The sequence below is a fragment of the Bos grunniens genome, chromosome X (genome assembly GCF_055505025.1).
Source record: "Bos grunniens cultivar Pamir isolate PY7600 chromosome X, Bosgru_T2T1.0, whole genome shotgun sequence".
NCBI lineage: Eukaryota > Metazoa > Chordata > Mammalia > Artiodactyla > Bovidae > Bos > Bos grunniens.
In genome coordinates, this window is record NC_141194.1 from 127,414,011 (window position 1) to 127,436,743 (window position 22,733).

Sequence of the window (22,733 nt, forward strand, 5' to 3'; positions counted from 1 at the left end):
TAATAGACTTCCTAGGGTGAAAGAGAGTAGATGAAAAAGAAGACTTGAGCACCTAACCAGTCCTATTTAGAAATGTCAGAATAGCTGTTTTTAATCTAATTATAAAACCCAATGAACATGGTAAAAACTTGTTACAATTTAAAACATAATAGGAATCTGCTGCTGCTGCTGCTAAGTCGCTTCAGTCGTGTCCGACTCTGTGCGACCCCATAGACGGCAGCCCACTAGGCTCCCCCGTCCCTGGGATTCTCCAGGCAAGAACACCAGAGTGGGTTGCCATTTCCTCCTCCAATGCATGAAAGTGAAAAGTGAAAATGAAGTTGCTCAGTCGTGTCTGACTCTTAGCGACCCCATGGACTGTAGCCCACCAGGCTCCTCCGTCCATGGGATTCTCTAGGCAAGAGTACTGGAGTGGGGCGCCATTGCCTTCTCCAATAGGAATCTAAAAGAAGGAAAAATTGTGTTGATTTTTTTTGTTTTGTTCCACATCATGCTGAGTCCATGTATGTTCTTTCCTTGTTTATGTTCATTCAACAGATACTTGAGTAACTCACTCTGTTCCAGGTACAGTTTTCATAATGCTTAAATTCTAATGAGGTAGAAAGAGGTAGAACTCAGACAATACGCAAGTAAACCTCCCCCAGCTCCCCCCCAAAAGAGATACAGATTGTTTTCTGCTCTCCAGGACTTGAGGAAGGCATTGTGATAGTAAAACTGGGAGTAGAGTGAGGTGAGCTTTACTATAGACAGCAGGTTACCGAAGGCCTCTCTGAGGAGGTGACACATGAGCCGAGACCTGAGGGAGACGAAGGAACCACCTGGGAAAAATATTTCACAGGGAAGAAATATGAGAAAATTCCTGACGTGGAAAAATGCTGGCATTTCCTCGGAAAAGAAGGATGGGCAGGATGGCTGGAGCATCGTGAGTAGGCATCATATCTGTGTCAGCAGCTTAAGTTCATCGTTTGTTTTTAGTTTTTTTTTCAGAGTGTCTTTGGGTTTTTACAAATCCAAGTGCTTAAACATTACCCTCATGCCTCTCCTCAGTCAACCCCCCACCCCCATCTCCAAGGCAAAATACAGTTTTGAGTTTTTTTTCCCCACCATATATTTAATTTGCCAGTCTAGAATTTTACAGATATAATGAAATCAGACATATGTACTTCTTTGTTTAATACTTTTTTACTCAGAAGGGTATTTTTATTTATTTTTTTAAGAAGGGTATTTTTAGATTCATCTATGTTGTTGGCATGTGTCTGTAGCACATTCTATATATCAGTTTCTCCATTTTCCTATTGAAGGTCATGTTGGATTCTGTCAGCTTTTGGCTATTATGAATAAAGCTGCTAAAAAACATTCTTATACAAGTCTTTTTTGTGAACCTGTGATTTTCTTTGTCAGGGCTAGATTCTTAGGACTAGGCTTGAAACTGCTGAATCATAGTTTCAGGATAATGATAAATCTAGGGAGCTATGGGTTGAAAAATTAGGGATGGTTTTACTGAAAAAGTAAAGTTTCAATAAAGACCTTAAAGAGAAGAGTAAGGAGGTAAGCTACACAGGGATTTATAGATCATGTTAAGGATTTTGCCTTTTTAGGGGGGATGAACTTTGAACAATGATGTGATATGAAGTGAGTTATGTTTTAAGGTGTTCGCTCTGGCTGTCCTGCTGAGAACAGGTTACATGGGACAGGGATGGAATTGGGAACACAAGTTACGAATCTATTGCAATAGTCCTGGTGAGAGATGATGGAAACTTGGCTAAGATTGGTAGAAAGGAAGGCTGTAAGGATTGTTTTGATTTTGGAAATACTTTGAAGTTAGAAATGAAAGTATTGGCTGATGGACTGGACATTTGGTGTGAAGGAAAGTGGAGTCAGGAGTTACTCCTAAGTGTTTTGCTGGAACAATGGTAAGGGTAGAGTTTCCATTTTTCAGATATGGAAAGACCAAGGAGCAAAACTGGGTGCATGAGAAGACTAGCAAGAGCTCAGCTTTAGACATAATAATTTGAGTAAACATTTGGATATATGAATCCGAAATTGGTTAGAGCTCCAGTTACTGGAATTATCAGCCTATGGATATTATAGAAAGCCACACAAAGGAAATGTGGAGAGAAAGAAGACAAGAGGTCCCTTGTGTGGTCTTTGGTCCTTCTAAAATTTAGCTGTGATGGAACCAAGGAGAAGAAAAGGCTATGATGGAACTAGAAAATGCTGGATCATAGGGTACAGAAATGTTTAACTTTAATAGATATTGCCAGCTTTCTGAAGTGGTTGTATCAAGTTTCACTTTCAGTAGCAGCATTCGATAATTCTATTGGCTTTAGATGCTCCATGGTACATTTGGGCACTGTGACTCACTTTTAACTTGTGTAAAATCTGTAAAGATTTGTTGACAGTTGAAAAATTTAAATTATATAGAGTTCATTGTTGGTCCAAAACACTTGAGAAAATTGTTTCTTCCTGTAGCAATATGTTCTTCTGCTATCAGTTCAGTTCAGTCACTCAGTTGTGTCTGACTCTTTGTGACCCCGTGGACTGCAGCACGCCAGGCTTCCCTGTCCATCACCAACTCACAACTTGAAGTCAGGAGAGAGAATCAATGCCTAAAAGATTATAAACGTCCTTTCTGACAGGAAGACAGGTTACCTGTTTTTAAATGTTTAAAATGGAACTTCATTGTCATAGAATCTACTTTAGGGTATTCCAGCATCAAAGTAACTTGTGAAATTTCACATGACAACATTGTGAGATAATTCCAACTTGATTTCTCTCCCTGGTGGTTTTAGATTTCGAGCCTTACCAGGGTGACCGAGTAGAAGTTGTATTTTCCATCCAGCCAGACACACAAAGCAGAAAGGCCCTCTCAGTGAAGCCTCTGAGACACAAGCACGTGCACAAGGTAATTCATCTGATGTTGCCCTTGTTTGTTTTGACTTAGCCTGTTTGTGGTGATAATTTGCTGCTTGGGATTCTATTGGTTGGCTTGGGAAACCTAAAAGAAAATACATTCTTTGCCAAAGAGTTTATTTTTTTTATTGAAAAGGTGGTGCTTCTGAAAGGAAATAATTAAAGAATAATATAGAAGACATATATAATTAAGATCTAAATTATACAGTTTATATGAGAGATATTAAAATGTTGAGAGCAACAGAACAGAAAACAAATCATGTTCAGGGAATTGCTGGGGAAGAATGAATGGCAAGGGTGAAGGGACTAGATCTTACAGTAAACACTGGGTGTGGTTTGGGTCATGGAGACTAATAGAAATTCAGTTTGCAGGGTTTCCCTGGTGGCTCAGCTGGTAAAGAATCCTCCTGCAATGCGGGAGACCTGGGTTCAATCCCTGGGTCGGGAAGATCCCCTGGAGAAGGGAAAGGCTACCCACTCCAGTACTCTGGCCTGGAGAATTCTATGGACTATATAGTCCATGGGTTTGCAAAGAGTCGAACATGACTAAGCGGCATTCACTTTCACTTTTCACAGATGAAGCTTGAAATGTGACAGAGGAAGTGGGGGAAATGATGTTCTATTTACCACCACATTCCTTTCTTCCTCAATCCTTTTCACTCTCACTGCTATAACTGTGGAGGTTAATGGACAGAGTATGTTATATTTAGAGCAGGGTTTCTAATACTAGACTTGAATCCACAGAGATTCTGACTGAATTGATGTGAGATGGGGTCTCAGCATGAGTAGTTTTACAAAGCCCTCCACTCTGGTGTCTCAAATGTGCCAGCCATGGTGGGAATCACTGATTTGGAGTGACCTACAGATTAAATCCCAGAGAAGGCAATGGCACCTCACTCCAGTACTCTTGCCTGGAAAATCCATGGATGGAGAAGCCTGGTAGGCTGCAGTCCATGGGGTCGCTAAGAGTCAGATACGACTGAGCGACTTCACTTTCACTTTTCACTTTCATGCATTGGAGAAGGAAATGGCAACCCACTCCAGTATTCTTGCCTGGAGAATCCCAGGGACAGGGGGAGCCTGGTGGGCTGCCGTCTATGGGGTCGCACAGAGTCGGACACGACTGAAGCGACTTAGCAGCAGTAGCAGCAACAGATTAAATCCAGGCTTCCCAGGTGACTCAGTGGTAAAGAATCCACCTGCCAATGTAGGAGACACTGGTTTGATCCCTGGGTCAGGAAGATTCCCCTGGAGAAGGAAATGGCAACCTACTCTAGTATTCTTGCCTGGAGAATCCTATGGACAGAGGAGCCTGGAGTGCTGCAGTCCATGGAGTTGCAGAGTCAGACAGGACTTAGCAACTAAACAACAGATTATATCCTGAGTGAGGAGGTGCAGACCTTGTGAAAGTACACGAGCCTTTTACATAAACATTTGCATTATTTGTAATTACAGGTCTGCATTACTAGCCTGCAGGGAAGAAATGGGGTGCTAGATGATACTATCTTTTTCACCCTGGAATCTCTGAAAGTTCCTGATGGCTACGAACCTCAAGTATCTGACATGGTCGATGCAGTTGTGGTGGAGAGTGTTCAGTCCTGCTATGTTTGGAGAGCAATTTCTATGACTCTAGTGAAAAAGGGGTAATAAGAAAGCAACATTTTTATTCCCTGTGCATCTTTTCTTCTCTTGGCAATATACGGCTTGGTTTAAATGTATTCTGGAAAAAAAAATAGCTTAGTAAACCTCAACAGTTAATTCAAAGACAACCTTTAAAATCCTCTGTGGTCTAGCTAAATGGAATGCATCTTCTGAAGGGTGTTTAGCATTTTTCATTATTGATTAAAGACATTTTCATCTTTATCCTTTGTAATAATTTATGTTCATGATTTCCTATTTTTAGTAGATGTGTTTATTTTTAAAAATTAATCTACATTCTGTGATTTTTTTTTTTCACCTTTCAGAGTTTCTAATCCAAGAAATGTTTCTTTAGAACTCATGTGCTTGTGTTATAGGTTCAGTGGGACTACCATCTAGTGGTTGATTCCCCACTTTATGGTTGGGTAGTTGGAGTCAATATTTTCTAGATTTTAGATAGTCACCCATTGGTCCACTTCAGCAATAGTGATTGACTCCTAGGTGCTAGGGTTATAACCTTGAACACAATGGCCAAAATTCTGTGCCCTGATGGAACTTGTGTCCTGTGAATGCCCACCTGGCTTCCTGACCTATGAAGTCTGCAGATAGAAAGGGGCCAGTGGGTGCTGCTGCGGCTCCAGGTCCCTAGGAAAGTGGTTATTCCAAAGCAGCACCATACTTTGTGGGAATTACAGAAAAGTCCACCACTGGACTTGAAAGATGCATGGGCCGTGGATTCTGCCAGCTCCCCACTGAATTCTCCTGTTTGGTTGGCATAGAAGACTGTTCTTGGAGAGTGACAGTGGATTGTTGTAAATCTGGTTGTTGGTGATTCTATCCTAGTTGCCAGTTCACAAATTTCCTCAATGGAGTGAGCGAATCGTGTCAGCACCTGGCGTGCAGTGGCGGGAGTAGGGGAGAGAGCAGAATACTTTTCCTTCATCCTTTTGGCAAACTCCAGAATCTGTCCGCTTTCACAGGGCTGGCCCAGCAGAGCTTTACTTTGGACATTTTGCTTCAGGGCTATATCAACTCTGAGGTCTTTGCCACCTCAAGGATACAGGGTCCTTGATCATCTGATCCTCGTCAGTGCAGCACCTGGTCTCCCTAACTGAACAACATCATGGTGCTGGGACTGGGGAGCAGAAAGTATGAGTCTGGCTTGTATTAGAAACGGGGTTTTAATAAGTTCCATGCAAACACAGGGACCTGTCACCACACACTTCTGGCACTCCAGTGTTGTGTGGTAGAGCTTCCCAGCCTGAAGTGCTGATATGCGGATTCCCTTCAGCTCATTCAGGGGATACACGCAACAGGAAAAAAAATAAGACAATCATCTTGAGCTGCCAACTACAGTCCTTGGGCCAAATCTGAACTGTGCCTTTTTTATTTTAATCAGTTTTATTGAGATGGAGGGCTTCCTTGGTAGCTCAGCTGGTAAAGAATCTGCCTGCAATGCAGGAGACCCCGGTTCGATTCCTGGGTCAGGAAGATGCCCTGGAGAAGGGAAAGGCCACCCATTCCAGTATTGTGGCCTGGAAAATTGCATGGACTGTATAGTTCATGGGGTCGCAAAGAGTCGGACACGACTGAGCGACTTTCACTGAGATGAAATTCACATAATATACAATTCACCCAATTCAAGTGTACAATTCAGTGGTTTGTAGTATATGTGCAGTGGTATTCAACCATTGCCACAATCTTAATTTTAGGACATTTTCACCCCCACTTAAAAACACCCCATATCAGAAATAAAAATCAGATTGTATATTTCACCTTTCTGATACAGTCATAGACACATTCACTCCATTCACTACATCTTAAAGTTAGCTCTGGACTTCCCTGGTAGTCCAGTGGTTAAGAATCCACCTGCCAATGCAGGGGACATAGGTTTGATCCCTGGTCCAGAAATATCCCATGTGCCACGAGACAACTAAGCCCATGTACCCCAACTATCGAGCCTGTGCTCTAGAACCCATGTGCCACAACTGTTGAGGCCTGCATGCCCTTGAGCCTGTGCTCCACAACAAGAGAAACCATTGCAATGAGAAGCCCATGTGCCACAACTACAGAGTAGCCCTCACTTGGCACAACCAGAGACAGCCTGCATGCAACAATGAAAACAATGAGCCCAGCACAGCCAAAAATAAGTAAATAAATAAATATTAAAAAAATAAAGGTAGCTCTTCAAGTGGTTCTGAAGCCCTATAAGCATTGAGACCCAAGTGCAAATGTTCAAGTGGTCACACTTATAGATGGTATCAGATGCCACTTAAAATCTGAATTTCAAATGTCTACTCTCACCCAGGTGTGCGGCCTACATTCCTTAAATGTGTAACCAGTCACCTGCTGCAGTCTATCTGGAGCTCAAACTCAACTGTCATAAACAACTTTTCACCTGCCATCTCTGGAGCAACACCTTGGACTCACTATATTCTATGCCTAGTGACTAGGACCAGCAAATTCTTCATTCACAGGTGACATGCATTACTCTTAAAACATGCTTCATGGTTTCCTTTTGCATTATTCTTGCTGATGCTGTTCACCCTTAGAATTTCATCTCTATAATCTTTACAATTCCTTTTTTTGCCTGTAAAAATTACATCTATTTCAGACTCAAGGGAACCATATGTGAAATAGACATGTAAACAGAATATCAGTTAGGACACTGTTCATTAGTTTCAAGTTCCACACATCATATTACTTTCTTATAGTATCTAAGAGCACTATTTCTACTACATTAACCAGACTGTATGACAAATGCTCTAAAATGGTGGCCATTTGGTATGAGAATGGGACTGGGGCTCTGCTGTCAGGGAGTGGGGTGAAGAGAGCAAAATGGTCATGAATTTTGACAGATACATCCTCACAGCATCGGGCTAGGAGCTTAAATCCACAATCTCATTTAATCCTCAAAAGCACAGTCAGAGATAGGGAGTACAGGGTCAGTAAACATAGGCACAGAAAAGTCAAGTGATTTTGAAAAGGACAGAGGCCTTTTAACAAATATATAGTACCGGGAATCAATCATGCTTGTCTGTCACCAACCTTGCAAACTCAGTACATTTGAAAAGTGGAAATTCTCCCTGCAGGGGTCTAATGGTTTTCACTTAATTCATTCAACCAGCCTTTTAAAAATAACAGGCTGGATACAATACACCCAGTGCAAAGCTGAGGGAAAAAAAGAGGTTGTGGCTTAGCCTTTTTTTGGTCAATGACACTGTTGATCTAATGTGAAAGGTAAATATGATCACTTAGGTAATCATGAAAGTAAAAATTATGATGGAGTGGGAAGGAAGAAATAGGCTGCTCTGAAAGTGATATAATAGTGGTAATGGGGACCATGTTAGGTTAGGTGTCAGGGAAGACCATATTGAGTAGAGGGGATGATATATGCAAAGATTTTGAAGCAGAAAAAAGCTTGATGCATTTAAAAAAATATTTGGCTACACCATGTCTTAGCTGTGGCACTTGGGATCTAGTTCCCTGACCAGGGATTGAACACGGGCCCCCTGCATCAGAAGCGCAGAGTTTTAGCCGCTGGACCACCAGGGAAGTCCTTTGGTGCATTTTAAAGACTTAAAAAGCCTTGGGATTGGCCAAATGACTTGATACAGTCAATGGGATGTGAAAGTATGTGATGTGAGTAAGTGCCTCTGATGTTCTGGTGATCCACCATGCAAAATGCATACCCAGTTCATCCTAGGCCCAGAATGACAGCACACAGCTGATCTGAATCCAGCCTGTAGCTGGAGCCAAACCCAGACAACTCATATCTGCAACATGGCTCCCTAGGCAAGAACTGACAAAACCTAGCTCATGAGCAATGTGCAGAATTGTAAATGTACAAATAAATGCTTATTATCATAGAGACCACTGAGTTTGGGACATTATTGTTGCAATAGCTAATACAGACTTTTAACAGAAATAAGTGACCCTCACTAATACACCCAGACACATGCACACACTATCTGCTCTGCACTGGTTCATCATCAGGCTTGACTAAAACAAGAACAGGAAAATGATGACTAGGAATCTATGCAGGGTGTAAAGCATGATTATTAACTATAACACTAGATGATGAGCAGTTGGATAGTAATTTTGTCTTTGAATTTAAACCAGGCTGCTACTATTGGCTGCACTGCTCCAGGCTTTTTAATAAAGCCATTAGACAACATATTTCAGTTATCCTGCAAAAGTATTTTACTTTTTTAAAAAGGTAGGATAAGAGCACAATACAGTAGCAAATAGAACTGCATTGACAAGCTACCGCCTTCATGATCCAATTTCTGGCTTAGAGAAACCTCAGGTCTTATCTAGAATATGTTTTTTCTTCACAGTCAATAACATAATGGCACTTAAACACATTATAGTTCCCTCTCCTATTTAGCCAGGGGATTTTTATTGCTGTAATGCTTCCCACTTCTTAAGAGCTTTTGGGAAACAAAACTTTTAAAGGTGAGATTTTACCATACAGACTTTTGGGTGACATTGATAAGCATCTACAAAAGAGAAAATTACATTGATATACCGCCATTTGTTAGTGATTGAACTGGTCTAGTATCTGCGATTTCATTAAAATGTATCTGATGGCACTTAAGCATTATTGAAAGATAAGAACATAAATGCATTCTAAATGAGTTGTTCATGAAATCTAGAGTCCTTTCCACTGTGCGGGGAGTCTTTCTTATAGGACAATTACATTTCTTGTTCTTATATGGGTTGGTAGAGGAAAAAAACTTTACTCTCTTATGTTCTGTAACTGGGATATAGAAATTAAACTGATAAAAGCAAAATTAACGGGAGAAAATGCGTGCAAACTTATTTTAATTATATGTGCACAAAGGTTTGACAGAAAGAAAGTGAAAAATCCAGGAAGCTGTTAGACTTGACAGTTTATATACCATGGAAACAAAAGGAGATAAATTATGAAGAAGTGGCTGGACAAAGGAAAGTTGGAGAGGGGTGTTGGGCTTCTAGGGGCAGTAAATTGGAGGAAGGTAAATATATGGGAAATCATATGGGTATTTCAGTAAGGAGTTCTTTTCTGTGTGTGCAGACTCATCTCAATGCCATGTTTCATGTCCAGTGATAAGGGTTGTTTTCCCCCTCCTAGTACTAGAGGAGAAGGGACACCTTCGAAAGGAAAAAGTATGTCCTGCTTTAGGCACATAGGAGAAAGGCAAAGAGCTCTTCCTGTATTTGCTTTTTCTCAATTGCCTGAAACTCAAAATAATTCTTGGGGTCCCCAAGTGGCTCAGTGGTAAAGAATCCACCTGCCAATGCAGGAGATGCAGGTTTTGGGAAGATCCCCTGGAGGAGGAAATGGCAACCCACTTCAGTATTCTTGCCTGGGAAATCCCATGGACAGAGGAGTCTGGTGGGCTGCAGTTCATGGAGTTGCAAAGAATTGGGCACACCTGAGCGCGCGCGCACACACACACACACACACAATAATTCTTATGCCAAAGTGGCATATTTGGAGTGGCATGTTCTCATCCCCTTCAGGTTTGTAGAATTTTAAACCTGGAAAAGGCTTTGTAAACTCTCTAATGTAGTATATCTTAAACTTTTGTGAATCATTAATGACTTTGAGAATGCAGTGAAACCTATAAACCACCTCCCTAGAAACAATTTCAAATAAAATTTAGTGTATAATTACATAGAGTTCAGACTCTCCTGAAACATGTCTATGGACACCTTATGAGTCTCAAAATGATTCTCAGAAAAGGAGAATCAGTTTTCCCTGTCCTTGTCTAGTTAATGCTCCAGTGTCCTATGGGCCTAGTGGCAGCCAAAAATAAAATGAGAGCCTGGGTGATTGCATGATTACTGTTTAATTCATTAACTTGCTTTCAATTAATTTTTAATTTTTCACTATAAAAATTCAAACATTCATAATTTTTAAAAGTTAAGTTTAACGAGCTTCCTGGATCTGTTCCCCAGATTGAATAATTGTCAACATTTGACCACCTTGTTTCATTTATCCCTCCCTTGATTTTTTTTTCCTTTCTTTTTTGAAAATCAATTTAAAAAATTTAATTAAATAAATATGACATGTATCATCATTCAAGTTTAAGATTATATACATTTATAACTTATAATGTATGTGACTATATTTTATCACATTATACAACTATAGTACAATATTATTGTCTGTATTCATTATACTGTGCATTAGATCTATATGGCTTATTTACTACCTATTATAAGTTTGTACACTTAAACACCATCACTCTTAATCCCCTTCCATTCCCTCATATCCACAGTTTTACTGTTTTCCACAAGTTTCACTTTTTTAGATTCTACATATAAGTGATACCATACCATAGCTGTCTTTCTCTCTCAGGCTTAATCTCACTTAGCATAACGTGCTCAAAGCCATCCATGCTGTCACAAATGGAAAGATAACTTCCTCTACCATGGTTAAATAATATTCCATTGTATATACATACCACATATTTTTTATCTATTCATCTGCTGATGAACATTTGGCTTCTTTTGACAAAGTATTTCAAAACAAATCCAGGATATTATGTTATTTTACTCATGACCACTGCATTATGCATCACTTTTTTGTAAGAATATGCCATATCCCAATCAATAGTGATTCCCTGGCCAATTAATGGAAATCACCTAATATCATTTAAGTCCCAAGTTTATATTCAAATTTCTCTTATTTGTTTTGTTCAAATGAAGATCCAAATAACACCCACATAGTTACTTTGCTTTTTGCCTCTCTTTCATGCATTCAGTCATTTGCTCCTGACACCCTTTTTTATTGATTTGGTTTTAGAATGAGTTTTTTTTTCTTCCAATTAAAAATGAATAAAAATTTTAAAAAAGGAATGAGATTTTTATTCTTAAAGAATCTCCCACATTCTGAGTTTGACCAGTTACTTCTTATAACATGCCATCATGTTATTTTTTCCTCTATTCCACGGTATCATAAAAGCTGGGAAGTAGAGATAATATATGTAAAATAGTGCAAAACATAAAAGAGGAGCAAGAGTCTGTGAGAATTCTGTTACCTCATTGAGAGTGAGAAACATATCTTCTTATCCAAAAAAAAAAAAAAGCTATGGCCAACCTAGACAGCATATTAAAAGCAGAGACATTACTTTGCTGACAAAGGTCCATCTAGTCAAAGCTGTGGTTTTTCCAGTAGTCATATATGAATGTGAGAGTTGGACCATAAAGAAAACTGAGTGCCAAAGAACTGATGCTCAAGTACTCTTGCCTGGAGAAATCCCATGGACAGAGGATCCTGGTGGGTTACAGTCTGTAGGGTTGCAAAAGAGTTGGGATATGACTGAAGGGACTGAGCATAGCACAGCACATTCTGTATTTGGGACAGAATAAGAATATCCCTTCCTATTCATTGGCACAAACAATTTCAACTCTTAGAGAATTTTGTGATTGTCTGGTACCCTAAAATTGATCATAAAAAAACCAACCAACAAATAACAAAGCTAATCAAAAGGCTGAAGGCCCAGCACACAATTTGGGAGGGTGAAGTCAATTCTTAGTTCACATATAATGCTTGTAGGAAAAGTGAATACTGTGTGTAATTATCGTAAGTTTGTAAACTTATCAAAACCTTAGTAACTATACAGTCAACCCTCTATCTGAGGAAGATTGATTCCAGGAGCCCTGTGGAGACCAAAATCCACCTTTATATAAAATGGTCTGGTGCAGTTAGCCCTCTGTAATTGTGAATGCAGAACCTACAGATACGGAGGGATACAGAGGGACTGTTACTTATTGTCCCTCTTCTTGAGTGTTACCTATTCATGTGCCCAACTTTGAGCCTCTTCTCTTCCTATTGCTCACACTCATTGATTCAGTCCACTGTTTTAATTTCCACTCTAGGGTCATACTGATGGTATTCATGTGCTTACAACTCAGAGCACTGTGCTTGGACCTTGGCAAGAGTTCAATACAGGCTTGTGGAATAAACTTCCAAATCTACTTTGTTAGCCCTGCTTCTCTCCCAAGCCCCAAATCTACATTTTAGGGAGCTGATATAGGGCAGTGGCCAATGCGGTGAGCTATAAAATAAGACTGCTGTGTGTGCTAAGTTGTTTCAGTTGTGTCCAACTCTTTGCAACCCTATAGACAGTAGCCTACCAGGCTCCTTTGTCCATGGGATTGTCCCAGCAAGAATACTGGAGTGGGTTGCCATGCCCTCTTCCAGGGGATCTTCCCAACCAAGGAATCAAACCCACATCTCTTACGTTTCCTGCATTGGCAGCCAGGTTCTTAGGATTGCTTAGGTATATATAAACTGACTCAGTACTAGCAAGTTGTGTGGCTCAGAGGAAGTTACTTAACTTTTCTAAGGCTCTTTTAAAAAAAATCTATCATAGAGCACTGTGCTTAGTCGCTCAGTCGTGTCTGAAGGAGTCGGACACCAGTAGTGTCCGACTCACAAGGAGTCGGACACGATTGTGACCCCATGGACCATAGCCCACCAGGCTCCTCTGTTCGTGGAGATTCTCTAGGCAAGAATACTGGAATAGGTTGCCATGCCCTCCTCCAGGGGATCTTCCCAACCCAGGGATCAAGCCCAGGTCTCCTGCATTGCAGGCAGATTCTTTACCGTCTGAGCCACCAGGGAAGCCAAAGAATACTTGAGTGGGTAGCCTATCCCTTCTCCAAGGGATCTTCCCGACCTCGAAATCGAGCCGGGGTTTCCTGAATTGCAGGTGGTTTCTTGACCCGCTGAACTACCAGGGAAGATGATGACAAAAGAAGCCTTGTAAAGCTATTGTAAGTTTTAAGCAATATAATGCATGTCAAGGGCTTAGCAAAGTGCCCAACACATAGTAAGCCCTCTATGAATAATACCTTTGTTTAACTGCTTGGTAGGTATTGCCTCACTCATGTCTCCCAAACACCTTAAATCTGTCCAAAGCTTACTCTATTACCTTAAACTCAAAAACTGTTTCTCCTTCTCTGTGCCCTACTTCAGCTAAATAAATACCCACCATGTCAGCCACCGAGGCTAGTAATTGATTTCCGAGTCATTTTCCACTTCTAAATCCTCAAATCTAATGAATTGCTAACCTTTGTCCAAAAAATTGTTTTCATTAAATCTTAAAACTGAACTGTGTCCTGCTTCTTTTCACATAGTCATCAACCTAGTTGGGGTTCTCATCATCCTTCACCTGGACCACACTGATAGACCTCTAACTGGGATATTGTATTTGTATTGCCTTGTAGCTTGCTGGCCCGTAATAGTTTCCCTTTACCTCTAATACATTCATCAAATTGTTGCCAATAATGTTCCTACTTAATATGAACAGTTTTAAATGACTCAGAAACTTTCAGTGGTTCCTTCCTGCCTAAAGAATCAAGTGCAGGTTTCTAAACACTCAGATTTTGACTCAACCCACACTTTCATTTTCCTCTCTCACTGGGCGGGCTTCTCAGGTACAGGCAGACAACTGATTCCCTGTACCTGGCACATTTTCTCACAGTTCCAGTCATCATCATATTCTTTAGTTCATATTCTTCTGTTTCGATTTCTGAATTTTGTACCAATTCTTCAACCTCCTTCACTTTCCTGCTTTTCTTAATAAACTTCTTTTGAATTAAGAGCTCCCTCTCCAGTGCTGTGTGTTTGTTAATATGATTTCCAACCCACTTGTTTTGATCTAAGAGAGAAGCTGTTTACATTAAGGAAGTGTGTCATCACTGATATCTGTGGTTGACTATAAGCACTGAATAGTTCAGCTTTAACACTGCTGGGCAGAGAAGGCAATGGCACCCCACTCCAGTGTTCTTGCCTGGAAAATCCCATGGACGGAGGAGCCTGGTGAGCTGCCGTCAATGGGGTCGCACAGAGTCGGACACGACTGAAGCGACTTAGCAGCAGCAGCAGCAGCAGCACTGCTGGGAGTTTATTGTTAACACGTGGAGGAGGGACTATGGCTGGGGACATTTAAACTTTAAATACCAAGGCCTTCCCTGATAGCTCAGTTGGTAAAGAACCTGCCTGCAATGCAGGAGACCCCGGTTTGATTCCTAGGTAGGAAAGTTCCCCCGGTGAAGGGATAGGCCACCCACTCGAGTATTCTTGGGCTGCCCTTGTGGCTCAGCTGGTAAAGAATCCACCTGCAATATGGGAGACCTGGATTCTGGATTTGATCCCTGGGTTGGGAAGATCCCCTGGAGAAGGGGAAAAGCTACCCACTCCAGTATTCTGGCCTGGAGAATTCCATGGACTGTATAGTCCAGGGGGCTGCAAAAGTCATTTCACTTTCACCAAGAGGTGTGAACAGTAACTTGAGGGTGTTCAGTCTGGGCAAGGCGACTCTTTGCTGATCTAAATAGTTCTCTGGAAACCTTGAGGAGATGGAGGAAGGGAAGGACTCTGCTTGGAATGGTGAAAACCCTGCAGCGACCCCCTAGAAAGAGATCAACTTGCCAGCTCCCATGGCAACTTCCCTCCCAGCTGCAGGGGCGGGGGCAGCTGAATGTCAGTCCTTGGTTGCCTTAGCTTACTTGTAGAAAATCCAACTTGTAGAAGAAAGGTGCGACTCAACTGAATTTGGACTTTATTCCTTTCATCTCCCTGGTGCCTGGAACCATAGTGTGATTAATCTAATATTGGTTAGGAGTATATAATTTCTTCACTGGCTTATTAAGAGACTTTTTTTTGGTCTATATTCTATTGGCTTGTGAAATTATTATAATCCCCACAGTGAACCTGTGTTAAATAAATTATTGGCAAAGATAATTCAGTCCCTGAGTATAATTTACACTCAAATATTCAGGTTTCTGTGATATTCTTTAAAACTAGCTTAAAACACCTATTTGTCTATGTTTAATAATTATTTATATATATGTCTGTCTCTTCTAATAGATTAATTGAAGACTTTACTTATCTTGATATCAATCATAGGGCTTAACACAGGCTGATGGGTTAAAAGATGAATAAATATATGAATGTATTCTAGTGTATAAATTAAATTATGGGTAATGGGAGTTTGAAATGCACTGTAAAATATGTGACAGAAAATACATTTTTTAAAATCATGCAAAACGAAACCCAAAAGTTGTTAGTTAGCATTGACCCATTTATAATCTAAATAAATTTATTGGGTCAAAAAATAAAGACCAGAGTTCAAATGAGCTTGAATTAAGTATGTGGGATAAAAGTGTGCTCATTTTGTGTGGGATAATTCACATATTCCTATTACAGTGGTAGGAATCATGTAAAATGTCCTACTGCCTACAAGAGAATTATTTCAAGTTTTGATATCTCTTGACTTTGAGCATTTGCTGTCTTCTGACCCCTCCTATTTCAGTCCTGTTCCATTTCTGGCAGTTTCTTCCTCTCTGTATAAGCCCCAAAGTCCACAGCTCAAGTGATGGCCCACTTGACACTTTGACTTGTTTTTTTCCTTTAGATATATCCCCTTGCCTCCACACAGTGCAGCCATAATGACAACCAAATTGTGTCCAACCCAAATTTCCAGAGACCAAACTCTCTCCATGAACTTGGTACCTTGTCTTCCTGAAGACTGATGGATTAGAAAAAGAACTAGAGCACTACAAATCATAATATTTCAGTCACCTTTTTAAAAATTGTGGTAAAAAACTCAATATAAATTTTGTCCTCTTAACCATTTTTAAATGTACAATTCACCAGTGTTAAGTATATTCACACTGCTGTGCAATATATCTCCAGAATTTTTACCTTGCAGAATTGAAACTCTATATTCATTGAACAACTCTATATTCATGCTCCATTTGTCCCTTCCCCCAGCCCACGGTAACCACCATTCTACTTTCTGTTTCTATGAATATGGCTACTTTAAATACTCCATATAAGTGGAATCGTCATACAGTATTTGCTTTTTTTCGACTGGTTTATTTCATTAGCATATTGTCCTCAAGTTTTATCCATGTTGCAGCATGCAACAGGATTTCCTTCCTTTTTAAAGGCTGAGTAATATTCCACTATGTGATACATCACATTTTGTTTTATCCATTCATCCACTGATGGACATTTGGGTGGCTTCCTCTCCTTGGCTATTGTGAATAATGCTGCTGTGAGCATGGGTGTGCAAATATCTTGTTGAGACCCTGCTTTCAGTTGTTTGGATTATACCCAGAAGTGGGATTGCTGAATCATTTGGTAGCTCTGATTTTCATTTTTTGAAGATTCAATTATGTTTTTAGAAAGATGATGCTTTTCAATAACTGAAAAACCATTTAGTTTTGCTTTCTGACTCCATTGTTACAAGAGAAAAATCAGTTCAGTTCAGTCGCTCAGTCGTGTCCAGCTCCTTGTGACGCCATGGACTACAGCATGCCAGGCTTCCCTGTCCATCACCAACTCCTGGAACCTACTCACACTCATGTCCATTGCATATAGCCTCAATTTAAAGGGAAGAGTGTACTTAAAAATGACTAGTATTTTGAAAAAATACTTTTTCCCATCTCATCTGCAGATATTCTTCTGTGCGGACTGAACAATCTTAAGAGAACAAAGGAAGAAAACTGTGTTTCTTGTCCCATAAATCAGCAATAGATCAGAATTGCTGTCATTAAAAAAAAAAGATTATCTCTTAACAATAACAATATACACACCCTGTACCCTCTACTTGCAGAAATTGATATATTTGTGAGTGTTTTTAGTTTTATTCTGGGAAGTGAGAGAGTGGATCTTGCAAAGTGCTGGAACTAGTTGACACTAGTTTTGGAGAGTGTACCACTTCACAGTGGCCAAGAACTGATTGTATATTTACTGACGTGATGTTGGTGGGTTGAAATTGACCAAAGTGAAAGTATTTATATGATGAAAATTGGCAAACATTACAAATCAGGGCCTTCATATATATATATATTGAGAGCCAGTTGGCAACTATTTACCAGCATACCAATGAGTAAGTACTAAGGAACTTTCAGTTCACTGTCTCAGAGATTAGTAAAAAGATTTTTTAAAGATTCTTATGCAAAAAAGATTTTTATGCAAAATAGATGTGAGTAAAAAAAAACCTTGATTAAAATTGCATTAAATGAAATGAATGACCTGAAAGAGAGTGAAGCTAGTTTCCTTATTATAAATAGAAGTTTCCATTTGGTTGCTTTTTTGAAACAAATAAAATAAAAAATATTTAATTTACAGTATAGAAATATATGACAAAACTTTAAAAGGCCATTTTTTTTCCATAAAACTTGATCAAATATTTGATCTGATAGTATAAACTTATAAAAATTGACTTACACATCCAAAAATCAACTACTTCAACAAAAGTAAGTTTATAGACACATTTTTAGAAGTAAGTTTATAGACACATTTTTAGGTTGCTCAGTCTTGTTAAAGTCCCCTTTGGAGCATACAGTCATTCTTCTGGTATGACTGGCTTATATTATGAAATAATTAGAACCTTATGGTTCTGTCACGCATGAGGGGCCTGTTGGGGCCGGTATCTTGGAATTTTTTAAGCTGGAATGCCGCATTTATAAAGATTACAGTTCCAGCATTTTACATTGACAAATGGAATTTGATTTTACAGAAGCCTTCCTTTTTTTTAGGGTGGGATCAATTTGGTGAGTCTTAGCAGTCATTCAGACAGTAGGCAAGTATGAATCCAGAAGGTACTGCAGACAAGATTTTGTGTTGTTTAGTAAAATAAATTGGTGTATTTAAAAATAGATTATACCTTGGCAGAGTCACACATAGACAAGATGCGTCCTATGCCTGAGATCATTGTTGAGTTTGAAAGATGTCCATAAATGTTCTGAACAGTTTTCAGCAAATTGGGGAGCATAAGAGATCTGATCTTACCTTGACTTGTCACTAAAGGAAAACCTGTGGCTAGAAATTAGACTTCATTGATCCCAGATAACCTGGCCTGAACAAGACCATCACAATAGACAGCACTGGACTATAGAATTGGACTATAGGAGGCCTTTGTGGTGTAATTTAAATTGAGAATGGGCCAAACATCGGCCAAATGCTGTGTATTGTGAATGGTCTTGTTTAGGCCATAGCATCCAGAGTCCATTCCGTGGAGATGGGCACGGGGTTCCCTCTAAGGAAAATGAATGTATTAGCTCCATCATCCAGAGGCAGAAAAGGAGTTGTTTTCAGGGGGAAAGAATTCCTTCTTTTTCTGTGGCAAAATGTTCTGGGTTCTGGGGTGTGGTGATGTGGCATGCCAGTGCTCCCCACCTCAAGGCTGAACTGGGCTGCTTGAACCAGGCTCGTGGTCAGTGAGCAGCCATGTCTGGGAGTGAATATAAGCTGTTTTCTTCATGGGGGTATTCCCTAAGCCACTATCAAGGTCTTTACAACACTCAGCTCCCTGTAATGTGTGCTGTGAGAAACTCAACAGAGCAGCGACTTGTCCCACAACTTGGAATTGGAGGATGAATGACCATGCACAGTGGAGGAATGACAGCTGTTTTCAGAAGATCAGGCACCTCTCTGCCTTATCAACAGCACCAGAGGCCTAGGGACAATAGAAGTCCAGGCAAGCCACGAAGCAGCATGTTCCAGAGCACAGGTGAGCAGGTCCCACTCTCAATGCTCAGAAGTATTTAATGGAAACACTCTTTAAAAATATACTTCTGTATTTATTTTTTATTTTGGCTGTGCTGGGTCTTCCTTGCCATGCTCTGGCTTCCCTAGCTGCCTGCAAACAGGCTTCTCTTGTTGAGGCTCTAGAGTGTGGGCTCAGTAGTTGGGATCTGTAGCATGTGGGATGTTCCCAGACCAGGGATTGAACCCATGTCCCCTGAATTGGCAGGCAGATTCTTAACCACTAGACCACTTTGGAAGTTCCAGTGATAACTCTTTGAGTGGGCTGAACTCCAACAAATAAGGGTGGGTAAGTAATTATGCCTTGGTGATATGGGTGTGCAAAGAAGAGTAATTTTATTAATATTTTGTAGGCATTGGCTATTGTGGAAAGTGACACAGTTACATTATTAAGTATATAACTGTCTCAAGGTCCTCAATTTTACCCTATGACTTATGGGACTTAGATTTACCAAAGTAATATATAAAATACTATTTTCTATAGAGAGTTATTGTCAGGGACTAATTTAGCTACCAAAAAAAAAAAGTCTGGCTTTCTGCTGTGACCAACAGTTAGATATTTGCTTGTAAAAGTTTCCCTTTTTATGGACAAAAGCAAGAATCTGCTTTGATGTGTTAAAAGTTCTCTTTGTCACACCTGTATTTGACTATAAGTCATTATACTGCTGTGGGACCTGACTTACTTGCATTTATGTTGAAGGTCTGCTAAGCAAAACAACTGCATACTGTTAGGGGAAGCACACTGACTGAAACCGCCCACCCTGGACAGGCACCATAGTCACCATTTGCATGAGTTGTTTTATGACAGGAGGTCCTGGTAAGGAACACGGAACTAATAAGCCCCCACCAACGGGGAGGGTTCAGGAAAGGTCAAAAGTGACACCACGTGTCCAAGCACCTCCCAGAATCCTTCTCACTGGCATCCATCTTGGCTGAACAAGGCATGCACCACCAGGAAGGACTCTGAGTCAGAATGATTGGCTAAAGACAACCCAAAACTAATCCCATCATCATAAAACCTGAGACTAAGCCATGTGGCAGAGCAGTTCTCCTGGGTTCCCTTACCCTACTGCTCTCTGCCTGGGTGCCCTTTCCCAATAAAGTCTCTTGCTTTGTCAGCACATGTGTCTCCTCGGACAATTCACTTCTGAGTGTTAGACAAGAGCCCACTTTCAGGCCCTGGAAGAGGTTCCCCTTCCTGCAACAATACCATATTCTTGATATTGAAACAATAGATGTAGAGACAGACAGGAAAGATGCTTTTTCTGCTTCTGATATAGTAATGCAGAAGAAAAAATTGGCTTTCTTTAATGTAGTCCCAAATGCTGTATAACAAAGCATTGTCAAATTATATACTGACACTAGTTGGATGACTTCTTGCTGAGTTATAAATTGCTATTTAACAATGGATAATCATAACTTTCATAAAATCTAAAGTATTTATTTATAACCTGTCAATTTTTGTTAAAACATTTACTAAATATTTACAATGTTTCTTTGATAAAACTGGCTCATGGGAAATGGCACATCCTTCTTAAAACTGCTTTTTGTTTAATTTGGTTATTTGGCTTTTACTTTATCAATATGTGAGTCACTGACTAAGGTGAACTGACAGCTATGGGGTGAGAAATAAATTATTACTGTTTTCTACACGTAACCCTCAGCTTGAATTATTAAAATAAAGCTAAAATCATCATAATAACAACATTAAAAAACAAATAATATAACTTTCACTTTTATTTTTGCCCTTGCTGTATTGTCTGGAAAGAAATGGTCTTTAAACACTTGAAAACTATAGTCTAGGCAAATAAAGATGAAAGGTCACTTCCTGGCCCCCAGGCAAAAGTGCAGGCAGTTTCAGGCATCCTACTTGTCTGCTTCTTCCTCCCAACACCATGGCTAAAATGAACCACAGATGAGCCTTAACAAATCACGAATGTAGTGGAAGAAGAGCTCCCAAAGGCAGGACACTGTATTAGCACATTTTAATGTCTGCTTTCATTCACAAAAAGTTTAAGAGAAAGCAAAGCAAGATGCATCAGAGATCCCACAAGCTAAGTGATTGCCATCTCAATAAAAAAAATAATAGATGTCAGTTCAGTTCAGTTCAGTTTGGTTGCTCAGTCGTGTCCGACTCTTTGCGACCCCATGAATCGCAGCACGCCAGGCCTCCCTGTCCATCACCAACTCCCGGAGTTCACCCAAACTCATGTCCATCGGGTTGGTGATGCCATCCAGCCATCTCATCCTCTGTCGTCCCCTTCTCCTCCTGCCCTCAATCCCTCCCAGCATCAGAGTCTTTTCCAATGAGTCAACTCTTCGCATGAGGTGGCCAAAGTATTGGAGTTTCAGCTTCAGCATCAGTCCTTCCAATGAACACCCAAGACTGATCTCCTTCAGAATGGACTGGTTGGATCTCCTTGCAGTCGAAGGGACTCTCAAGAGTCTTCTCCAACACCACAGTTCAAAAGCATCAATTCTTCGGCACTCAGCTTTCTTCACAGTCCAACTCTCACATCCATACATGACCACAGGAAAAACCATAGCCTTGACTAGACAGACCTTTGTTGGCAAAGTAATGTCTCTGCTTTTGAATTTGCTGTCTAGGTTGGTCATAACTTTCCTTCCAAGGAGTAAGCGTCTTTTAATTTCATGGCTGCAATCACCATCTGCAGTGATTTTGGAGCCCCAAAAAATAAAGTCTGACACTGTTTCCACTGTTTCCCCATCTATTTGCCATGAAGTGATGGGACCAGATGCCATGATCTTCGTTTTCTGAATGTTGAGCTTTAAGCCAACTTTTTCACTCTCCACTTTCACTTTCATCAAGAGGCTTTTGAGTTCCTCTTCACTTTCTGCCATAAGGGCGGTGTCATCTGCATAGCTGAGGTTATTGATATTTCTCCCGGCAATCTTGATTCCAGCTTGTGCTTCTTCCAGCCCAGCGTTTCTCATGATGTACTCTGCATAGAAGTTAAATAAGCAGGGTGACAATATGCAGCCTTGACGTACTCATTTTCCTATTTGGAACCAGTGTGTTGTTCCATGTCCAGTTCTAACTGTTGCTTCTTGACTGCATATAGGTTTCTCAAGAGGCAGGTCAGGTGGTCTGGTATTCCCATCTCTTTCAGAATTTTCCAGTTTATTGTGATCCACATAGTCAAAGGCTTTGGCATAGTCAATAAAGCAGAAATAGATGTCAGCCAGGTGCAAAGGTCTCCATGACAACAGTGAATTTAAGTCCCCACCAACACCGTTTGTACAGCACAAAAGATCCATCCCACTAGCCTGTGTAGCAAATCCCACCTTTCTAATCTTCATTTCTTTGCCCTGAATTTGTATCTTAATCCTCAGTTACCTGTATCTTACTATTTAAACATCCTGGAAAATGGCAAAATAATTTAAAAACTGAACTTAAGGCATTGTTTCCTTGGTATCCTCAGGGGAGAGATAGATTCAGGATTGTGTAAAGTTCATATTTAAAGACAATTTAGTTTTATTTCAAAGATGGACAGTTCTTTAACAAACATGAGTTTATTTAAATTGTTCCATTTTTTGAAATGAGGTTACAATTCAACAGAAGTAAAAAAACGTGGTAAAACCAAACCAAGAAAAGACTCAC

At 40.2% G+C, this 22,733-nt stretch overlaps 1 protein-coding gene across 5 annotated transcripts in view; it reads left to right on the top strand.

The window, feature by feature from the left end:
* CT55 (cancer/testis antigen 55) overlaps positions 1 to 22,733 on the top strand; it is a 44,227-nt gene that overhangs the window by 7,972 nt on the left and 13,522 nt on the right. For 2 of the 5 annotated variants that reach the window (XM_086389204.1, XM_086389208.1), the window contains 2 exons: positions 2,793 to 2,905; positions 4,369 to 4,776. In XM_086389204.1, the coding sequence (XP_086245330.1) occupies positions 2,793 to 2,905; positions 4,369 to 4,560 (305 nt within the window). In that variant the 3' untranslated portion in view covers positions 4,561 to 4,776. Of the gene's footprint in view, positions 1 to 2,792; positions 2,906 to 4,368; positions 4,777 to 17,015; positions 17,462 to 22,733 lie in introns of those variants that run through there. The other 3 variants (XM_086389206.1, XM_086389205.1, XM_086389207.1) reach the window with 3 other exon arrangements.